The sequence below is a fragment of the Phragmites australis genome, chromosome 2 (genome assembly GCF_958298935.1).
Source record: "Phragmites australis chromosome 2, lpPhrAust1.1, whole genome shotgun sequence".
NCBI lineage: Eukaryota > Viridiplantae > Streptophyta > Magnoliopsida > Poales > Poaceae > Phragmites > Phragmites australis.
The window spans coordinates 11016999-11039720 of record NC_084922.1 but is presented as its reverse complement, the minus strand read 5'-3'; the positions used below and the strand labels follow the sequence as shown (position 1 = coordinate 11039720).

Sequence of the window (22722 nt, the reverse complement as noted above, 5' to 3'; positions counted from 1 at the left end):
ACATACCTGTTTATATAAACCTTAGATCTTGGAAGTTGGAACTTAGTGCCACAGCTCCTCCGAAAGAAGCAAAGGCGTTACACTGTCCATGGCAACGCATTTTAATTGCTAACTAGAGCACAACAACTCTCCCTGCCGGAGATACGTGCTAATATAGTATTAGCCTTTAACTAACTCTTATGCACCGACTACTACTTTTTGACTGGATCTGACTTGACACGTCAAGGAAGACGCTAATTAGTAAAGGTGCTGCATTATATTGCCCAACTCCTGTCTGTGATCAAGGACAGCCAACCATGCTGTAGTGCACCCGGCGCAAACTTCCAAAACACCGAGTTTTCTAACGCGGCGACAAAATGAACAGGTGGTGCAGTCTTCGGACAAATGATAGAAATTTTGGTGCTTCCCAGGCAGCATTTTCCCCTCCATAGAATATAATGAAGGTACAGACTTTGTGAATACTCACAAGTAGTATCGTTTTCATTGTAGACTATGGAACGAGTATGGTTTTCGTATCACATAAAAATGATTCGATAAAGGAACCTAACGATAAACCCAAAGATATATATGGGTAGTTGTTGCAACCAAGTGCGGTCTTAGGTCTGTTTGACAAAGTTTCTGAGTAGTTTTCTGACTGGAATTAGGGGATTTTTATTAAACAGCAGCTTTTAATTTTTAGCTCTCTAAGTGAAATCTGTTGAAGTGATTCTCTGAAATAAACTAAAGCTAGCGAGCTGAAAAAACAGCTTCTCGTGATTTATTTCTCACATAAAATTACTTATCCCATATAATTTATTCTATAAAATTACTTTCAGCCACAGATTAACTTCTCAAAAAATCACTCTCCGCAAAAGATTTTAATCAGTAAGAGTTCAACTAAATAAATCTTTAGTTATATGGTTGGCAACAGTAAGAATTGAGGCCTTGCGAAAAGTAAGGAGGCCAAATGTGTTGAGAGAAAAGCAGGGATGCCATGGAAATACTAGATATGGTTGAATCGCTTTGCTCTAACGTCGTGCAAATAAAGTGGGTGGATTTTTGCGACAATCTGCAACCCAACGTGACGTTCACGGACCAGCTTGCATTGGGTGGTAGGAAACCACCGCCTAGAATTCGTTCCCTCTACATTTTTCGAGCCATCTATGTGACTAGTGAGATTTGTGGAGTTACTTGTAGTAGCATTTTTTATTGTGGTACGTACTATATATGATTTTGGGAAGGATTTGCTTCAGCACTGGAATTCGGCAATCTACTGTGCAGTCATAGGGGTGGTCGGTAAAAAAAATAAACAGGGCATTACTGTAATAGGATATTTACAACTTTATAAAAAATAGTTATATCTATTAAAATTTATTAAAAACAAGAATTTGAATGGAGACACGTGCCGTCACACGCTTTACGCTGAGTCCACACTCCACACCTGTACCAGAGAGCTTTGCTCGGTCATTCACGAGAGAGAGAGAGAGCTCCAAGGCGAAGAGGACATGGAGGTGGTCCCCGGTGCTCAGCGGACTGGACCTGTCGCGGCATATGGGCGCAGGGCGCGCGAAGTCGTCGGAGGCAGCAGGCCGTTGGGTTGAGCCACGTGGCGGGCGAAGCGGCCGCGGGACGTCGCGCGACTCCAATCCCACGTGCGCGCAAAAGCTAGCCGCGGTCGACATGGCTCCCCATCCCCGGCCCGCCCTGTCAGACACAGTGGGTTTCTTGTAAGAGCAACTCTTAGAGATCAGACAAATTTAATTGAATATATTTTTATTTAACTATTCACTCTAAAAGATTTCCCATCCATATTTTTACACGCTTTAACCGATTAGTCAAATCTCACTCTTGCAACGGCTATTTTTTGCAACGGCTTTATTCCCATGGCTATTTTGTTGAATAGTTATATTCCAACGACTATTTTGTTCAACATTTATATTCCAACAGCTAGCTTTTTTAAACAGTTTTCCAACAGCTATATCTCCACTTTACATATGGGCGGTCATCCGGTTGCTTCTCCTTCACATCATTCTTCATCTTTATCTCTGCTACTCCTCCTATATCAGTTCAGAAATGAGTCGTCGCAGATTAGCCATGTAATATATGTTGGATTCATCATTGTTAGATGATGACAATGAAGTGCTTCTTGTTTTAAGGCAACTAACCCACCGACGACACTAGCTCTGTAACGCTCAACGCCATAGAGGTTCCATATATGGATGGCAGGAACTTCAACATGATAGAGTTGGAGGGCGTGCAAGACTATATCAAGATTGTTTTTCAGATAATCCAATCTACGGCCTAATGTTCTTCCGACGCAGGTTTACAATCTGCCCATAGTTTTGTTCACCATGTTTTTTGAACCTCATGTGCTCATTTTTCTTTTTACCACAAGTTTAGAATTTCACGACATCTATTTTTTAGATTGCACAAGCCGCAGAAGCATATGACCCCTATTTTGTGTAGAGAAGAAATGCAGCTAAATAACTTGGGTTATCTACTTTGCAAAAGATTATTGCAACTTTACTTCAACTAGCTTATGGAGTACCAGTGGATGCTACGGATAATTATATTCATATTGGACAAATACCTCTATAGAAAGACTTAAAAGATTTATCAAAACTATTGCTGAAGTCTTCGAAGGTGAGTATTTGGTATCTCCAAATAAGAATGATACATCTAGATTACTAACCATTGAAGAGCAAATAGGTTTCCCTATAATACTAGATAGCATTGATTGCATGTATTAGAAGTGGAAAAGTTGTCCTTCAACATAACAATGTATATATACCGGCTATGTGCACCAGCTCATAATTATTCCACTACCATAGAATGGGAGAACAAGTGATATCTTCTCACGAGCCTACGTCTGAACTAAAACAATTCATTCAAAATCTTAAATCCATTAAATCCTAAGATGTTCACTCTTAGCTTCAAAATGGTCTAGTTGAGCATATGTGGCTATATTATGGAACGGAGTAATATGTTGCAGATGTAATAATGTATTTGGTTCATGTATCTTATGTTTTCACGATATATACAACATTTCAATGGGTCATCTATGATTCATAACACATATGATCCCTACTTAGGTTGTCAATAATTTTAGAAATTAAGTACATTAGCTTAGATGAATACTTATGATTTTTCCTAGTTTTTTAAATTAAATTTATACCTAAAAATTCAAGAGAAGTACAAAAATAGTCAATTTTGAAAAAAAAAATTTAAAATTTGTAAGAGATTTTTAGTTGGAACCAATTAAAATGGGTTCTCTGTTATTTATTCTATGAACATAAAAATCAGTGCGGTTTTAGATGTTCTAGAAGTTCATCTTTTGAATTTATAAAACAGGGAAGAAGGAGTGAGTTTTGAAACAATTTGGCCAACTTGCTTTCTACGGAAGGGAAACGGTGACCGGAACAAAGTGGGCATGGATGGTGAGCCGCACGGGCCACGTAAATTTGACGATGACGTCGAGCTCGATAGCGATGCTATAGTGATGGCTAGGCTGATGCCGAGTCTATTACACCAGCATTTTTATAGGCGATGGCGAATCATGTGGCGAGGCCGCTGGAGCTGCTCTAAAGAGAAGGGATTTGGTACCTTTTCTTTTTTTCAAAATTAAGTAATTTGTATGCTTTTTTTTCAAAATCGAAGGATTTGGATGTTGGAGTTCACTTGAAGAATCAAACATAATTCTAGCAAGAAAAAAAAAGGCATTGTGTGAAGATAGACGATGAAATTGCTTGCAACCCAAAAGTTTGGGATTATTAGTCGGCGCGTACGTGACACGAAAATGCATGTTTTCCACTGACAATAGTAATTAACCCACCCACGCACGATCGGTCGATCGAGTGGTAAATTTTAGATTTTGTTTGGCAAAATTTCAGTTTCAAGATTTATATAGAATTTAAAATTTATAAGATAAAATAAAATAATTTAAATATTTATTTTTAGTTTAAAATGAAAATAAGATATCTCAGTAAATACCCTTATCTATCTCCGGCTCCAGCTATAAAAATATCTAAAGCTAAAAAGGACTGGCTCTAAAAAAATACAAACTGAGCTCTGTCAGACAACCTTGGAATCCCTCTGCGCACAGGGGCTCCCCTAACGTGAAATACCAGCAGTGGTACTGCACGCAGAGCTGATTATTATACTAACAGTAAACGAACAGGCCGGGAGATTTGATTAGGCTAATTGACCCAGTGGAGCCTGCCTAATAAGCCAAGAATCAGGTTTCACATCCTGCTCCTTGCTAACAGAACATGCTGTGCATGCTCGATCACTGCCGATGGTAGCTTTCGGCGTTGCCCAACATTGATTATTAGTAGCAGAGCGACCTTACTTGATGTATCACTGTCTGCGAGGAGGACGTTGAAATCAAACAATACTTCCTCGTTTTAAAATATAGGAAGTATTAGAATTTGAAATATAGGACGCTGAAATCAAACAATACTTGCCATTGAAGAGTAAATAGGTTTCCCTAGAATGGTAGGTAATATTGATTGCATGTATTAGAAGTGGAAAAATTATCCTTTAACACAACAATGTATATATACCGGCCATGTGCACCAGCCCATAATTATTTCACTATCATAGAATGGGAGAAGAAGTGATACCTTCGTATCAGCCTACGTCTAAACTGGAACAATTCGTTCAAACTATTAGATCCATTTTATTCTAAGATGTTCACTCTCAGCTTTAAGATAATCTAGTTGAGTGCCTCTGGCTATATTATGAAAAGGAGTAATATGTTACAGTTGTAATAATATTTCCAGTTCATATATCTTAGGTTTTCACAGTATATACAACATTTCAACGGTTCATCTATGATCCATAACACATATGATCTCTATGTAACTTAGGGTTGTCGATAATTTTAGAAATTAAGTACATTAGCTTAGATGAATATTTATGATTTTTATGATTTCTGAGAATTAAATTTATACCTTAAAAATTCAAGCGAAGTACAAAATAATTAAATTTGAAAAAAAAATTCATTTAATTGTAAGAGATTTTTAGTTAGAATCAGTTAAAATGAGTTCTCTATTATTTATTCTATGAGCATAAAAATTAGTGCGATTTTAGAAGCTCTAAAAGTTTACCTTTTGAATTCATAAAAGAGGGAAGAAAGAGTGGAATTTTGAAACAATTTGGCCAACTTGCTTTCTACGGCAGGGAACGGTGACTGAAACAAAGTGGGCATGGATGGTGAGCCGCATGGGCTAGGTCATAGTGATGGCTAGGTCGATACCGAGTTTGTTACACCAGCGTTTTCATAGACGAGCCGCTGGAGCTGTTCTAAGGAGAAGGGATTTGGATGCTTTTTTTTTTTCAAAATTAAGGAATTTGGATGTTCTTTTCAAAATCGAGGGATTTGGATGTTGGAGTTCACGTGAAGAATCAAACATAATTCTAGCAGGGAAAAAAGGCATTGTGTGAAGACAGACGATGAAATTGCTTGCAACCCAAAAGTTTGGGATTATTAGTCGTCGCGTACGTGACACGAAGATGCATGTTTTCCACTGACAATAGTAATTAACCCACCCACGTGGGGTCGGTCGGTCAAGTGGTAAATTTTAGATTTTTTTGACAAAACTTCAGATTCGAGATTCATATAAAATTTAAAGTTTATAGAATAAAATAAATAATTTAAATATTTATTTTTAGTCTAAAATAAAAACAAGATATCTCAATAAATACCCTTATCTGTCTACATCTCCTGCTATAAAAATTTCTAAAGCTATAAAATTAGCTCTAAAAAATACCAACCGGAGCTCGGTCAAACAACCTTGGAATCCCGCTGCGCGCAGGGGCTCCCCTAACGTCAAATACCAGCAGTGGTACTGCACGCAGAGCTGATTATTACTAACAGTAAACGAACAGGCCGGGAGATTTGATTAGGCTAATCGACCCAGTGGAGCCTGCCTAATAAGCCAAGAATCAGGTTTCACACCCTGCTCCTTGCTAAGAGAAGATGCCATGCATGCTCGATCACTGCCAATGGTAGCTTTCGGCGTTGCCCAACACTGATTATTACTACTAGCAAAGCGACCTTACTTGATGTATCACTGTCTGCGAGGAGGACGCTGAAATCAAACAATACTTCCTTGTTTTAAAATATAGGAAGTATTAGAATTTGAAAAAAATCGAACTTTATAGTTTTTTTATCAACACTTAGTTAAATAATACATATATTTAGTATATAAATGATACATTAATAAATCCGTGCTCACATATCTTTTAATAAGACATGGGTCTTGTAGCAATTAATAATATATTATTAAAAAAATAATTATCAAACTATATACTTTAAAAGATTTTCTCAGATTAGGAAGTGTACCATCTGAACTTTGACAGCACCGGCAGGTATTCAGCACCCAAGAACCAAAGCTAAGGCCTTTTTGTTTTAACTTGAAACAAATAGATTAGAGTGTAAAAGTTAGATGGTACGATTTAATTTAATTTGTCTTTCACTGATTTCTATAAATTGTACAATTCATCTTTTATAATTTAATTTTTTATAATTTATAATTTACAAACTGTTTTTCATAATAAACAGCCAAAACAAATATACTAAAACGATATGAGACGAACCGGAAAAGCAAGCAGCGGCGGGCTCCACCCCATCCACGGTGAGGACCAACCGAATCCCTTAACATCGATATTATTCCTGCGTCTCACAACGCGAGACGAGATGCCCCATTGTCACCGTCCGGACCCAAATAGACGTCTCATCGAGCCGTCCACGCGTCCCTGCCCGCACGAGTGGCCTCGGCCAACGGGCCCTGTCCGTCTGATGAATGGTGACCTCAAAGTTAATGCCTCTGTTTTCATTTACCCGTGACCAGTATTTTACGATAGCAATTTTTAATTTTATGATTTTTTATGAAATATTTATAAATACTTAAAAATATATAATATTAATGAAGTATATTTCACAACGAATCTAGTGATACGAAAGTTTTAGTTTTATAGGAAAAAATCTAGATTAAAATTGCTACAGTAAAAACTATTGATAATTAAATGAAAACAAAGGCAAGTTAAGAAAATTTTAGATGTCTAAATTTTTTTGAAAAAACACAAGATTAAAATTACTATGGTAAAAAATTGATGAAAAATAAACGAAAATTGAGGTAGTACTATACTAGATTAAAATAAAATGACAGGAGGAAATTAATTTACTGCATGCAGTACTACCGTAGTAGTTTGACAAAAGAGGAGGCCGCCCTACCCTATGCCCTAGCTAGCTGCACTCCCATCATTGCCCCTACAATATTCAAAAAGAAAGAATAAAGTAAGGAAATAATCTGCAGCCAAACTGATGGATAGACAAGGATGAGGATTCCTGACTTAGGCCAACTACAGTGTTTTGCAGTAGTTGTTGGAGATGAAAAAATAGGGAATGCTATAATAGCATTTTTTAGGATGAAAATTTAAAGTAACTGCTAGAGATGATCTTATAATTTATCACTGATATGTGAAATTAGGTTTATAAATAGTAAGGAAGTCATGATGATATTGAAATCAGGGAATTTCGATCCGATTCACAAAGGCACGCAACTATATTACCGTTAACACGTGCTACACGACCTAAAAAAGAAACAAAGATCATCAGACATCTCTAAACAGGGAGTATTAACTATAAACCTACAAGCAATTTTTAAGGAGCATTTGTATTTTTGTCACTGGTTAGTTTGAATCGTTATCATAGATTTTCCATTAGAAAAAGCATAATTGTGTATTTGCCACTAGAACAACATTTGACTCATCAATCTTACTGCAACCATCCATCTTCCACAAATGCCCCTCTTTCCCCGTTGTCCTTCCCGATCGCCCATCCGGCGCCGCCACATACGCCGCCTCGCCTTATAGCTTGCCCTCGCTATAGCTCCTCCTGCAGGTGTAGCCCCTCCACGGATCTCATCAGCATCAAGTAGGCCGCCTTGGACCCTGTTACCCAGAAAAAAGAAGGTTCGTCATGTTCCCCATTATCACCCCCATCCTCCTTGTCGTTGCCCACCCTGCCATCGTAGCTTCTCCTACCGTCAGCTGGACCGTCACAGATCGAGGGATGCTGAATTTGAGCTACCACCACTCCTTTCAGCAGCAATCCGACACTGCATACCCTATCTCCTACTCCGTAGCGACCTGTTTAAGATTATTTGCACAAGATTAGGGAGGGGACAGGGCAAGATTTTTGGGGATCTACAATCGCGCCTGAGAAAAGTTGCATGCTATATGATTTCCCTTTTTAATTTAGCAAACTGCTTTTGTGCCCCCAATGTAACGATTCTACACGGAAGTACAAAGTAGTGGCAAAAGGAAGGGATAAAGCACGGTGTTAATGGCAAATTTGTATTCTAGGTTTTTGTAAAGGCAAATATGCAGTTGGGGACTGAGTAGGCTCGGAAACGGTTCGAATATTTTCCGTTTTGGATCTATAAAAATGGAAACGGATGATCTTATTCGGATATAAATATGAATATTTTTGGATCGAATAAAAAATAAATATTTCTTATCTGAATAAGAATACGAAAACGAAAGCACTTTTTGAACCGAATACGGATATAAAAACGGATAATATCCGGATAAGGATACAGATAATATTAGATTCACCTGGCCCATTAAAGAACAAACATATCACCATCGTCAACAGGGTAACAGCCTATCACGGTCCCAACTACTTAGACTATATTATTATTATTTTGTTTTTATACGTATAATTTATTTTTCTTATATATGATGTTATACTACATTGTTATTTTATTATTTTTATATATACAATTTAATGAGTTTTTATAATTTGATAGATATCTTGATCCGTATTTGTATTCAATTTATATTTGCACCGTATTTGTTTCTGATTCTATCAGTATCTAGGATTTCATATTTGTTTTTGTTTCTAATTAAAAATAAAGATAAATATAGAATAACCATTATCCATTGGTATACAATCTGCTTTCATCCTAGCTAACAGGGACAGATATGCAGCTTGCCCAATTTTTCATGGATCGATGGTGAAGGAGCAGAAGTTTACGGGGGCACGGTTTGAGCAGACAATTTTGACCCGAAAAGGCTGAGATGTCATCGAGAAGGACACTGAGGTTTTCAATAGAGGGGCTTTGCAGTGCGGAGTGTAGTACACTGTGCGTGACAAACAAAAGCAAAAGTTATGGCAGGAGCAATGCAGCATCATTAACATCGCGAAGATCATGCATGGAGAGTGCATCTGTTTAAATCGATCGCACATGTCCAAATCCCCAACTTTGAATAGTACTAGAAAAAAGTGCGAACTTTTCATTTGGTACTGCTGCTCAAAGGACGATGTACTGATGCAGTTATATATATTTGAGTTTAAACACTCATTTCGAATGGTTTGATAGTGTTTGGTTAGTTAAATGCAGTTAAATAGGATAAAGTAGCCTGTTTGATTAGATGTATGAGGTAATAAAAAATATGTTTGTTTAATTGTATGAAATAAGATAACTTTGATATAATATTCTGTTTTGTTGGCTGAGTGAGTTGATTTTGAATAAGCTGTATAGGATGATAAAAATATATATAATAGAGTATTATAAAAGAACTCACTTTTTCACCGTATAATATATTAATGTAAATAGTTTTAGAAATTAGTCCATCATATAAGAAGAATATTAGTAAATTTTTTCACATTTTTAGAATTTATTTGAGAGCCTAATAATTATTAGAAATTATAAAAGTAAAAATAAATAAATTAAATTCTACACAGTCTTTCTAGCTAAATCTAATTAAAATGAATTACATATAGATTATAAAATACGTAAAAAAAATTCTAGAATTTTTAAACAACAGAAGACTACGTATGATATTATCGATTTTGGTCAGTGCTGTTCACACACGAGTACTGTTCTGTTCATACGGGACTAGTCCGTCTTGGACAAGCCGTTGTGTGACAGATTTTGGAGTATCAGTTGGTTTATCATCTAGGAAGAATATATACTAAGAACTTGTATCAAGTCTCATCTTAGAGAGATATCTTATTCAAACAACCAAACATATATATACTAGGCCTCCTCCTTATACCATACTATCTAGGCTTAGCCTAGTATAGATAACCAAGCACATCCTAAGTTTTATTTTCTGCAGAAAAAAAAAAAGAGAAACTCGTTTCCAATGTTCTCAAGTTACTATTATTCATCATGAACAAAATGCTTTCCGTAGCAACATGGACCGGATCAAGCCTTTTGCTGGATCCGGTTAGCTAACAGTCTCGAGGTTTTGGCAGATGGCAGGAGGACTTGATGTCATTAGTTGACTGTCGTTATCAGTAAAAACAAAACAAAGAGCCCAAAGCAGGACGGCTTGACTTCCCTTTGCATCTGCAAGGGAGAAAAGGATCAAACAAGCGAATCCAACGGAGAGACAACCTCATCATCCACTCTGCCATGGGAGACTAAAAGGTTAGGAGGATTGAAGATTTCTGCGGTAGAGATCAAAAGAAAAGGTTGGCCGGCCGGTGTGAAACTGAAGTACCGAACAGGCGTGATGACTTGGAGCACTAGTACTTCCTCCTTACAATACCTGTCATTTTAGTTATACATATGATTTCCCAAATATATTTATATCCATGTCTTTAAAATACTTTCATAATACTATACCTTCTTTAACCATCTCCAACCATATTTCCTTCATTTCGTTCCTTTTCTGATTCCCCTCCTCGTTCTCATTCTCTTTATTTTCTCTCATCTCTAACAGTTTCCTTTCGAAGAGATTTGTGAAGGGAAATGAGAGATAATCCCGTCATAAATATATTTTGATTTTAAGAATCACTTCGTAACAGGAACCGTAAAGAGAAACCGTTAGAGCGTTGAAGGGAAAAAATTCCCTTCGTAAAAAGATTCTGGATTCAAACAGAAATCTATTAGAGATGGTCTTATGTCAATACAAAGTTACGTTATAGAGACTATGCCATTATCAAAAATGATTTTTTTTTTGTCTAGAAGGAGGATTATGTATTACATTACTACATATGAGCACTAGCTAAGTTGCTAGCAGTGAATTGTTTGTGATCAAAATTGTTCCCTAACTATTCTATACCTAGAATAGCATGTTTTGACTAATGTTACTAAATTACCGAGAGCTCGAGTAATTTGCATGACCTAGCTTGGCTGTTTAGTGTAACCCTCTTAACGTGACCTTTCCCTCCTCCCCTGTCTTCTTCCATTGCTACTGCCTAGTGATTTGGACCCAAATGGCTCATGAGATGGTTTGTTTCTTCAGCCCTGCTCCGCAGCCGGCGGTTTTCGCTCCGTTCGAGGAGCAGCAGCAGGTTGTTCCGGAGGAGGGGTACCACGGCCATGTCGAGGAGGTGGAGGAGGGCAGCGGCCATGGCCACGGCAGCGGGCAGGGGAAGCTGTACGCGAGGGGCCACTGGCGGCTTGCGGAGGACGCCAAGCTTAAGGAGCTCGTCGCGCAGTACGGCCCCCAGAATTGGAACCTCATCGCGGAGAAGATCGACGGCAGATCAGGTAAGGCAATGCAGTGCGGTGGGTTATTGAAACATACATTTTCGATGCGAGAAACCAAAAAAACTTTAATCTTTGTGCGTTTTTCGCTCGCGTTCTGTGCTTTTTTTTCTTGACTTTTTTTTTTCTGTGTCGTGGTTGAGGTGATGCAATGGCGGCCGCGGCGATCACCGCGTCTCGGCTGTTTGGCGTTCCTGATGTGTTTGTTTCTTAGCAGGGAAGAGCTGCCGTCTGCGGTGGTTCAACCAGCTTGATCCGCGGATCGAGCGGCGCGCGTTTTCGGAAGAGGAGGAGGAGCGGCTGCTGGCGGCGCAACGCGCCTACGGGAACAAGTGGGCGCTCATCGCCCGGCTCTTCCCCGGCCGCACGGACAACGCCGTCAAGAACCACTGGCACGTCCTGACGGCGCGAAAGCAACGCGAGCAGTCCGGCGCACTCCGCCGCCGGAAGCCGTCCACTTCGTCCTCGTCGTCGACCCCCGCGCCGTCGAACTTCGTGCCAGCCGTCGCCGTCCATCACCACCACCACTACGGCTCCCCTCCCGTGCCGTTCCACGCCGGCGGCGCGCTCGCGCAGCAGCACGGCGTCGCCGCGGCGCCGGCGGCGGCCACCCGCGCGTACAACGGCAGCGAGTCCGAGGGGTCCGCGTCCACCTGCACCACCGACCTCTCCCTCGGCTCCACCGGCGCCGCCGTCCCCTGCTCGTACCAGAGTACGTGTCGTCGCTGCATGCTTCCTCTCGTGGTGTCACATGGTGTATCTGTCAACTGACTGACATGGTCTCTGTTCGTTTGTACGCGCCGCAGGCTACGACGTGGTTCCGCACGCCGCAGCGCCCGCGCCGGCCGCGTTCGCGCCGAGCGCCCGCTCCGCCCCTTCGCTGGCGCGCCACCAGGCGGCGGCCTCCGACGACGACAAGCTCCCCTTGCCCTTCTTCGACTTCCTCGGCGTCGGCTCGACATGATCAGAGTCCTGGCGGGGGTAGCGGGAGTGTACAGGAGTAGGGTGAAAGATCAAATCCCCAGTGATCAAGATGAACCAACTAAGATTAGAGTTAATGAACTGCAAGTTCTTTCCTGCCCAAAGGCCCAAGAGATGACAATGACGTAACTTTCATCCTTCATTTAAATTTTGTCTTAGCATCCTCTAAGCATAGTTTTGAAATCCGTGCTCCTGTGTAGGTACTGTGGTGGACATTGAAGTCTTTCATCCCACTGACATGACTTAGTAGCGTAGGCAGCGGTGCATTCAAAATAAAAATGATCAGATGTCTCATTTAAATTAAAAGTTTGGATGTCCTATTTATTAAGCTAAAAATGTTCTATAGGATTTATAGACATGATGTATTACTGAAAAACAAAAAGTTATTTCGTGTCCTATGCACCACCTATCTTGAGTATGGGTTTGCTCCTGACAATGCTTGTGAAAATCATGAATTTCACTGAATTTTTTTAAGAAATAGTTCATTTTTTATGTAAAAAGTAGCATATTCCTACGTTCTAAATAAGGCTTTATCACTCGGGTACACCGTACCTTATATTTCACTTCTATTTTTTAACGAAGCAGATAGAAGGGCTACCTATTTATATTAAAAAGCAGGAGAAAAGAGTCCGAGACGAGCGAAATACAGATGGCAACGAGGCTATAAAAATATAAAACACTAAACACTCTTAGATGAAATACAAATATACATATCCTAAGTTGATTCCACACACGTGCCATCTATATTTGTTCTCGTGCCCCTCCTCCCCTGCCAATGCAAGCCCGGGACTTCTCAACTGAAAGACCGTGCCGGCAGTACTCTAGGTGCATACAAAAATGTCACTCTAGTGCTCCTTCCGTGGTTCGTTTCCAGGGTCACACGAGCAGCCTCGTCATCTGTGCTGTTCTGTCGAAGGCAAATTATGTGAAATCGAGTCTCATAAATAGGTTCTGTCTGTGTGATACGTATTTTTTTATTATATTTGTATGTACATATGCGAATCGTTAAATCTAAAATATATGATACAGAGGAAAGTTTTATAGAGATCTTTTATATAGAGCTCTTACAAAATATGTTTCCCGCAAGCTGCATCTGCAGCAATGATGAATGGTGCAGAAATGGGGGCGCTTGTTGAGATTTTGAACCAGGAACAGCTAGCTGCCGCCCGATTGACCAGCTGGTACAGCACCAGTACTCCTCGCCATTAACCGCCGCATTGAGATTTGGAACAGGAACCAGTATTGGAGCAGAACCAACCCAACTTTAACGGATGTTTTTTTTTTCTTTTTTTCGATCAAGGCCACAGGTCAGTATGTGGAATCAAGGGCAGCCCATGTTCCAGAAAACTCAAAAAAAAAAAATCCACAATAAGGCTGCAAAATTCATTCTGGCAAGAAAAAAGTTACAGTTAGTATAAATGGTTCTTACGTGAAAATTACCCGATTTCCTTTTTTGAGCCTGTCTTCGACGGTAAACCCGACTCGATAACTAAACTGGGATAGTCCAACTTACCAATTTCAAGTGCAGTGCAAGGGTGACTGCAGCCAATCCGGAGCCCAATATTTGAAAATGTCCTAGCGAAATTAACAAAGGGAGGAAAAAACAGAATACGTTGGAAAGTTTTTAAAAGACAAGCTCGACCAGTATTGAATAGTGACAGATGCTCGTGAAGAAGGGAGTATAAAGAATCAAAGTCAGGCAATACTCTATAGTCCATTAAAAAAACTTGACCTGTTCCACAACACGGGTGCATAGTAGATCCATCTAGGATGAAAATTACAATACTGACGGTTCTTACATGAGAAATTGCCAATTTCCCATTTGTGCCCGATTTCGACAGTGAACCCGATGACTTGGGGTAATGCGGTTCACAACCAATTTGACAATTTGAAGTGCAGTTCATAGGTAGTTGTAGCCAATAATCTAGGGCCAAGATTTCAAAATGTCCTGGTTAAACTATCAGAACAGTTATAAAAAACAGAATCCAAAGCATCATGCCACACTTGTGTTATGTTCAGTAGTTTGGTGGTAGTACCATATATTCCACACTGTTATATTTTTTAAGAGTGTTCAAAGTTTTGGTTGTACTGCCTCCCCTACTATATATGCTCTCACAGTCATAGTATTGGTTGCACTGGATGCTCTTCCTATTTAAAGTTTTAAACTAATTGTTAGTTATGGAAGTTTGAGGGTCCTCGGAAATGCAATTATTGGAGTTTAGCGGGGCAGGTATTAGGCACTAATCAAGTGGTTCCAGCAGATGGAGATAGATTCTCTGTCAGTCTCTGCAGTTTGTTCTGGTTTCATGTACTATGTGGTGTGCACATTCCTCCGTTAGTTAGGCTAAATTGACTAGAGACCTGATCTCGTGTCTCTCTCTTGGACTATTCCTTTGACGCTTTTGCTTTGTCTGCTTGCGTTATTTGGCACCGGGAGCTAGCACTTTGGTCCACTTCTTAGAATGCACAGATACAGCTGCTAAAATAACATAGTTCCACTCCTCAGGTGACTTAAATTATGCTTATCTCTTTTAAATGGCTCATATCAATCTTCTCTTTTAAACCAACATATCCTTCTTGATCCCCTCTCTCTGTTCACAACCGCCACCACCCAACCGTCACTCCACTTCCAGCCGCTCCCATTGCCGAGGACCACAGGCTCACTTCCTCCCTCGCTTTTGACCTTGTTCGCCCACGCCTCCAACGCCACCCCGACCAGCTCTCTCGATGCCATCGCCATCGAAGCCACCACCACCGCTAACCACTGCGAGCATGTTGCCCCCGCCTACAACTATGCCCATCATAAATCCCTCGATCCTAACCCCAAATTGGTTTTGAAATCCTATTCAAATTTTGGTGACTTAGATGTTTGCAAGATTTCCAAGAATTACATGCGGGTGAATTGCCGTTGTTTAGCCTAAATTTTAGTGGTAACACTTCTGTCTAAGATAAAAGAGGCAAACCAAATCCAATAATACATACCTATTTGCTTGGTGAAAGTCAATTTCAAGATTTTCACTAAGATGGCCACCAATCAGACTAATTCCGTGGTGGATCAAGTGGTCAGTCCTACCCAAATTGCGTTCATGCGAGGATAAAATATCCTTGAGGGAGTCGTTATCTTAAATGAAATAATTCATGAACTACACAGAAATAAATTAAGTGGGGTAATTTTTAAGGTTGAATTTGAGAAGGCTTATGACAAAGTCAAATGACCTTTTCTATTACAGACTCTTCAGATGAAAGGCTTCTTGCCCAAGTGAATCTCTTGGATTGAGACTTTCATTTCAGGAGGAAGTGTAGCAATTAAGGTGAATGATGATGTTGGACCTTTTTTTTCAAACGAAAAAAGGTTTTCGACAAGGTGATCCTCTTTCCCCGATGTTGTTTAATATTGTTGTTGACATGCTAGCTCTTCTTATCAAAAGAGTCAAAGCGGATGGGCAAATATGTGGAGTGGTGTCTCATCTAATTGATGACGGTCTCTCTGTTCTATGATATGCTGATGAGATGATTCTCTTCATGGATCATGACCTGTAGAAAGCTCGCAATATGAAGCTATTGTTTTGTGCATTTGAGCAACTATTGGGATTTAAGATCAATTTTCAAAAGAGTGAATTGTTTTTCTTTGGCGACGCCGAAGCCATGAACGACCAATACACTGAATTTTTCGAATGCGGCACTGGCAACTTCCCCATGCAGTATCTAGGTGTTCCTATTCATTACAGGAAACTAAGAATGCGGATTGGAAAGGGGTTGAGGAACGGTTTGAGAAGTGACTCGGTAATTGAAAAGAAAAATACCTTTCAGCTGGTGGACGACTGACATTGATAAATTCAATACTTAGCAGTCTACCCATGTACATGATGTCATTTTTGCTATACCAAGGGTATACTTAAAAAACTTGATTATTTATGTTCAAGGTTCTATTGACAAATTGATGATCAAAAGAAAAAATATTGCCTTGCTAAATAGAACATATTGCGCCGCCCCCGAGACCAAGGGGGTATTGGGATCCATGATCTAAATATAAAGAATATCGCCTTACTCAGCAAATTGCTTTATAAGTTACTCACGTTTGATGGAATATGGCAACAACTAATACAAAAACAAGTATCTAGGTTCAAAGCCCCTATCGCAAGTCCAATAGAAAGCTGGGGACTCTCATTTTTGAGCTAGCCTTATGAAGGTGAAGCGAGATTTTCTCCGCTTCAGAACCTTCACAATCAAAGATAGCGCCCAAATCAGTTTTTGGGAGGACCAATGGTTGGAAAATTCAACTATGCGAGAACCGTATCCGTGCCTCCACAATATAGCCTGAAACAAACAAGATACTGTAGTGGAAGTCCTCCGAACCTTCCATCCGAATGTTTCTTTTTGAAGGGACCTTATAGGACCAAAATTAGTGGCGTGGAACGCATTACTTCCTTGAATCACTAATATTATGTTAACTCAGGAGCAACATGAATTCCCTTATGCTAGCAGGCAGATACCACTAGACGGTTCCCAAGGGGAGCCCATCCTGCGAAAGTGACCGCTGGAACTTAACCCAGAATGGACAGTTCTCGGTAAAATCTCACTATCTTGCCTTAGTATATTGTGATGTTTCCAATTGAAGGTGTCACTCAAAGTCAAGATCTTCCTGTGGTACTTACGCCAAGGTGTAGTGTTGACAAAAGATAATCCGGCTAAGCGCAATTGGCAAGGTAGTATGAAATGTTGCTTTTATCACAAAGAGAAGACAATTAAACATCTGTTTTTTGAATGCCATCTTACTAGTGTTGTGTGGTGTATCATACAAGTGGCTTCATGAATTTTTCCACTTTGTAGTGTATCTCATATGTTCGGTACTTAGCTATAGGGTATTAGGAAGGATTTGAAATCACAAGTCCTGCTAGGAGCGGCTGCTACTTGCTGGTCGCTATAGTTATACAGGAATAATATGGTGTTTGATAAGAGAAATATTTTTTCACCACTGCAGGTTTTCTATCAATGTACTCACTGGCTTCGTACCTGGGCCATCTTACATAGGCCAGCTTCTCGGGATATGGTTGCACAAATGTGTCAGTATTTGGAGTAGGTGGTCAAGGAGCTTTTTACCTAGAAGTATGGGTGGCGGTCTAGTAGGAGACTCAACGTGCTTTAGCAAGTCCTGTCTCCACTGATGATAAACCTTCGTGATGTTTTCTCTTTTCTTTGTTTTTAGCTTTGTGCATTTTAGTTATGTAGAGACTGAAAATGTTCTCAGCTCGATTATATCACTTGATATAATTATTTGAGTTCAATAAAAGCTTACTTTAGCGAAAAAAAGATGTTTGCAAGATCTCAGTCATCAGAGATCTGGTAAAGCTGAAATAATATGCACAGTTTACAATGTGCCAACATATTGCAAACAAATAGTCACTTAAATATAACTCCAAAATCAGCAACATTTGAACTTTTTTTTTAGCCAGGTCAGTAACAATCAGTGTAGTCGCTACAACAATATCAATCTGGCCTGCACACTGAAGCTGATATTCAACGAGGAAAACAAGAGCAACTTCGGCACAACAGAGGGCAAGCAAGTCTGAACCACATCACACATTCAGCATAACTAGATAAGTTTGGCAACGACTGGTCGAGCTAAGTATGATCGCTTCATGAGCCCAGAGATCCATACTTAATGTGTCACATTATCCCTGGAACCGGCACTGCCCGTGCCTGCATGCCAACTGAAGCAAAAAGGCGTGCTTGCGGCGGCCGTCCGGCCGGGCTGTGATCTTGTTTTCTTCAGTGCTCCCTGCCGGAGATGTGTACCACTGATAAACTACTAGTAGCCTTTAACTAACTCTTATGTGCCGACTACAACTCTTTTTGACTGGATCGCATCATGGAGCTACAACTACCGACTTCACAAACAAATCACACGAGCAGAAAGAGGTAACTAAAGATGCTGCAGAAATGAACAGACCAAAGTTTTTGTTTGCGCCTAACTCCTGTCTCTAATCTGTTGGGAAGTGTGAGAAAGAGAAGCTATAATTTGCTTCACTAACTCGTTTTGTTAATCTGTTGTGCCAGGTGGCCAGTGGTCCACGGTGCTCAGCGAGCCGGACCTATTGCGGTCGCGGCATGCTGCATGCACGAGGTCGGAGCCAGCCGGGCAGGCACTGGGTTTGGGCCACGTCGCCGGCGAAGCGGCCGCGGGACGTCGCACGAGTCCGATCCCACGTGCGGGCAAAAGCTGCTGTGGACATGGGCTCGCCGCTCCTGTCAGGGACGGGATAATTGCCCAGTGCTACTCTAAAATAGTGGCCAATTGTTGGTGAAGATGATATACGGATCACACTAAGTGTGTGTATATATATATAGGATATGTGTTAAATGAGTAATTGTCACTTTTTCAGAGTGGAAAAAATGAATGCTCCGTCAGAAACGTATCTCCAGGCGCCACGGCTAGCCGATAAAGAGTATTTCTAACTATATACTCAACTATTAGCTACAAAAATTATTCATTTCATTTATAGGTAACATAATATTTCACTCTTCTAATGAGCTAACTATATTGTTTCCTATTAATTTAGTAGCTAGTTTTTTTTTTCTCATCTCGTATTAACTCTCGTCACATAGACAAAAAATATAGTATGTATATTCTTATAGCTAGCTAACATATAGAGACGTCGATAGGATAGCTAACATATATTTATAGAGACGCCCTAAGGATAGCCCTAACTATTGCTAGCTATTATAATTTTCCATGTCATTGCCAACTCATTGGAAGATAGCAAAAAAACTACCCCAACAACAATCTAACTTTGGCCCAATACCCAAAATTACCATGGGTCCATATGTCAGCACTATTTTACTATTTTCCCTCCACCACTCCCATCAACATTGTCTGTGGTCGGATTCGGCGGGATAAGATCCACTAGCGCAGCTTCTCCCTCTCACATTAGCTGTCGCACTCTACTTAGGCCCAACCTTGAGCAAGGCAACAGGGGTGACCGCCCTGGCCCCGAAAGATAGGCCCTCAGCCCATGTAAGCATACCACAATTTATGTATATAGATAGCTTGTATACAAGTTCTGTACATAAATAGATTGTATTTGGATCATTAGTAAGCCTAACTCCGTAATTTTGGAACCTTGGACCCTTAGTTCACATTATTAACTTGGATTATAGGGGCTTATGCCACATTAACTCGTGTTGCTTCCTCTTATTCCACCGGCGATTAAGGCATCGTATCGGAGCCTAGCTCTTCTTCTAACAGAACAATGAGCCTATCATTCCTTTGGTTTCTCATGGTCTCCCAAAGTAGCTCTTTGCCCACCTAAAAAAAGGGTCGCTCTTCGCCGCTATGACGAAGGACCAACTGACTCTAATTCCACCAATTTGCAAACAAATTTGCTCGAAACTCCGCATATAAGCATTTTGTGCATGGTATGATTTTCTTGATTTTTCCTTTGCTTCACTGTTAAATACCATTGCAAAGTAACATCTCAACACCTATATTGTAACTTTAAATTTGATTCCTTTTAGCCAAAGAGATCAACTAGTTGACAAAGGGTCCATGGAAGGCGATTACAGTATTTTACGTGGTCACGATGATTTGTAAGATTTTCTTTTAGTGATTCGACTCTACAATATTTTTTTATTTTCTAAAGGTGATATGTTTAAAGAGTTACATGTAGCTTTTGTGTGCTCATGATGCACAGAATGTTAACTTTGCAGTAAAACAAGTGTTATGGAATATAGGGCCCCAAGGCTTACGAAAGGTCAAGACTAGCCCTACCTCTACTCCACCGCGTCATTCGTTGTAATGCCTCTGCTTCTTCTTCTCCAACTTGGCTCACCTACGCCAACTCAATGACTACCTAGTCGATTGGTGGGTCCACCTGCACCAAGTGTTCACTGCAACCGATGGTGGCAACGAGGAAGAAGGGGGAGAAGGTAATGGTGTACACCTACCTTGTCTTAGGTGCACTCCCGACCACCCCTTCCATTTGCGGGGGTCGGTGGCTCTCCTAGGTTGGACATCAGCGCATGGGTCAAGGTCTCCAAGTTCGTGGGGCCTAGGGTCTTAATATTGTCATCCACTGTATATTGTCATCCAATTCAATAAAAAGGAGAGAGTTTGTGGGTTGTGGTCTTTGATACCACTTGTGCAGCCGTGGAAAGAGTCGTACACAACCTGAACTCCGACCTGACACGATTACAAGAGCCAACTAGGTCTAAAATGGTGGCCTAGCACCTTATTTATTTTACTCTGACTAAATTATAAGGAATATTTGATCGAACTCATATCCGTTGGAAAGAGTTCATCGTAAGCTTTCCAGAATGTCTAAGATCGCCTAAAATGGACTTCGTTTGAGAGAGATATGCCCATTTTACTGATGTGTTGTCCTGAGACTCGACCACGACCACGGCCACGACTTCGACCATGACTAGAGCTGAGCCTCAAGTCCGAGTAGACTTGACCTTCGAGGGGTGACGTCTGAGCAAGGTTGTGATACTTCTCCTACGTTCTTAAGCAATAAAATATCACAAGAATGTAGTAGTAATCCATCCAAGAAAGTATAAACAGCGAGAAATGAGTTCACCTGGTAGTCTAATTGTCGTGCATGTGCTCTTATAATTGGATCTTGTATGATTTGAGGATAATTGGTGGTATTGATCATATCCGAAGGAGCCATGGGCTCATCATCCTCCCTCTCTTGAATTGGAGTCGTCCTCGACTAAAGCTCTTCTCCTTCTCCTAAGTAGGGCTTCAAATCTTGGTGGTGTAGTATACCGACCTCTATTTTACCGTCGGTCTGGGGATGACACGTAGTAGAAAATAATAGCTTTCTTCCCAATTTATTTCAAAAATGATCTCCAAAAGTGACTCAAAAACTTTATGTCATGATCCAAGACGATAGTATTAGGCACTCCATGTAGTCGAACGATTTCCCTGAAAAATAAATCAGCTATGTTTATAGCATCATCGCTCTTATGACAAGGTATAAAATATGTCATTTTAGAAAATCTATCCACAACTACAAATATGCTATCCCTCCCTCTCATTGTTCTAGGCAGTCTAAAAAAATCCATAGAAATATACTTTCATAGTGCACTAGGAACAAGAAGAGTCATATAAAGATCATATGGATTTAAGCGAGAATTAGCTTTGTTGCAAGTGGTACAACGTAAAACGTAGCGCTCGGCATCATGTCTCATCTTTGATCAAAAGAAATGGGTGACCAGCACATCTTCAATTTTCTTTGCTTCAAAATATGTTATCAATCCTCCTCTATATGCCTACTGTAACAACAAAAGACAAACGGAGCTAGCTGTAATGCATAGCTTATTAGCACGATAGAGCAATCCTTCATTCAACACATATTTATTCTATGTTTTCCCTTCTTTACAATATTTAAGCATTTTTTTAAAGTCTAAATCAACAACATATAAGTCCTTAATAGTGTCTAAACCAAAAATCTTATGATCAAGTTGAGATAACATGGTATAACGTTTAGAAAGCACATCAGCAATCACATTATTCTTTCATTTCTTATAATTTATGACATATGAAAAAGACTCAATAAATTCGACCTATTTAGCATGTCGTTTATTCAATTTAGCTTAACTCCTAATATGTTTCAGCGATTCATGATCAACAACATATAAATTCGACCTATTTAGCAATGCAGTATGCTAATTTATAGCTCTTGATAATACTTTTCTACAGAACTATCATCTTGGTTTAAGCGTGACAATTTTTTATGCAAATCACGTTTAAAAGAAGGTGGAACAAATCTGTTACGTGTAGCAACCTTTAAAGCATTCCATATAGTATGTGTTAATCTGTCAACGCATACCATATTCCACCAAATTATTGCAAAAAATTTAAATTCACTAGTAGATTGCCTAACTCTATGCACTTCAGGAACTAAATGAGCATTAAACTTCTATTCTACCGTTATCTCCCAATCTAAATACATTTAAGCGTCATAAGTACCCTCAAAAGATGGTATAGTAAACTTAACCTTAGCAAATGGATCATCATTAATATGTGGGTTATTTTGCTAAAAATTATTACCTCTTATACCTTGACGGTTGAAGTTCAATTGGTTCCTTTGTCGTTCATCAAAGGCGTCACATTCTCGCTTCAAAATTTCATCATTCGCGATAAACTCCTCTTGTTCATGAGCTGCACCATGAGGATCCACTCGACCATTATTCGGTGGTGGATTAACCAATCGATCAAAGCGTGTATTGAGCATTGCAATGCTTTCAT

General features: G+C 40.0%; 1 protein-coding gene across 1 annotated transcript; it reads left to right on the top strand.

Moving 5' to 3' along the window:
* The first annotated feature begins 11216 nt into the window (after nt 1-11216).
* Nucleotides 11217-12594, top strand: LOC133909854 (transcription factor CSA-like). The gene is made up of 3 exons (XM_062352401.1): nt 11217-11492; nt 11707-12201; nt 12296-12594. The coding sequence occupies exons 1-3, from the start codon at nt 11228-11230 to the stop codon at nt 12451-12453; spliced, it is 918 nt and encodes a 305-aa protein (XP_062208385.1). The 5' UTR covers nt 11217-11227; the 3' UTR covers nt 12454-12594.
* Nucleotides 12595-22722: the final 10128 nt, after the last annotated feature.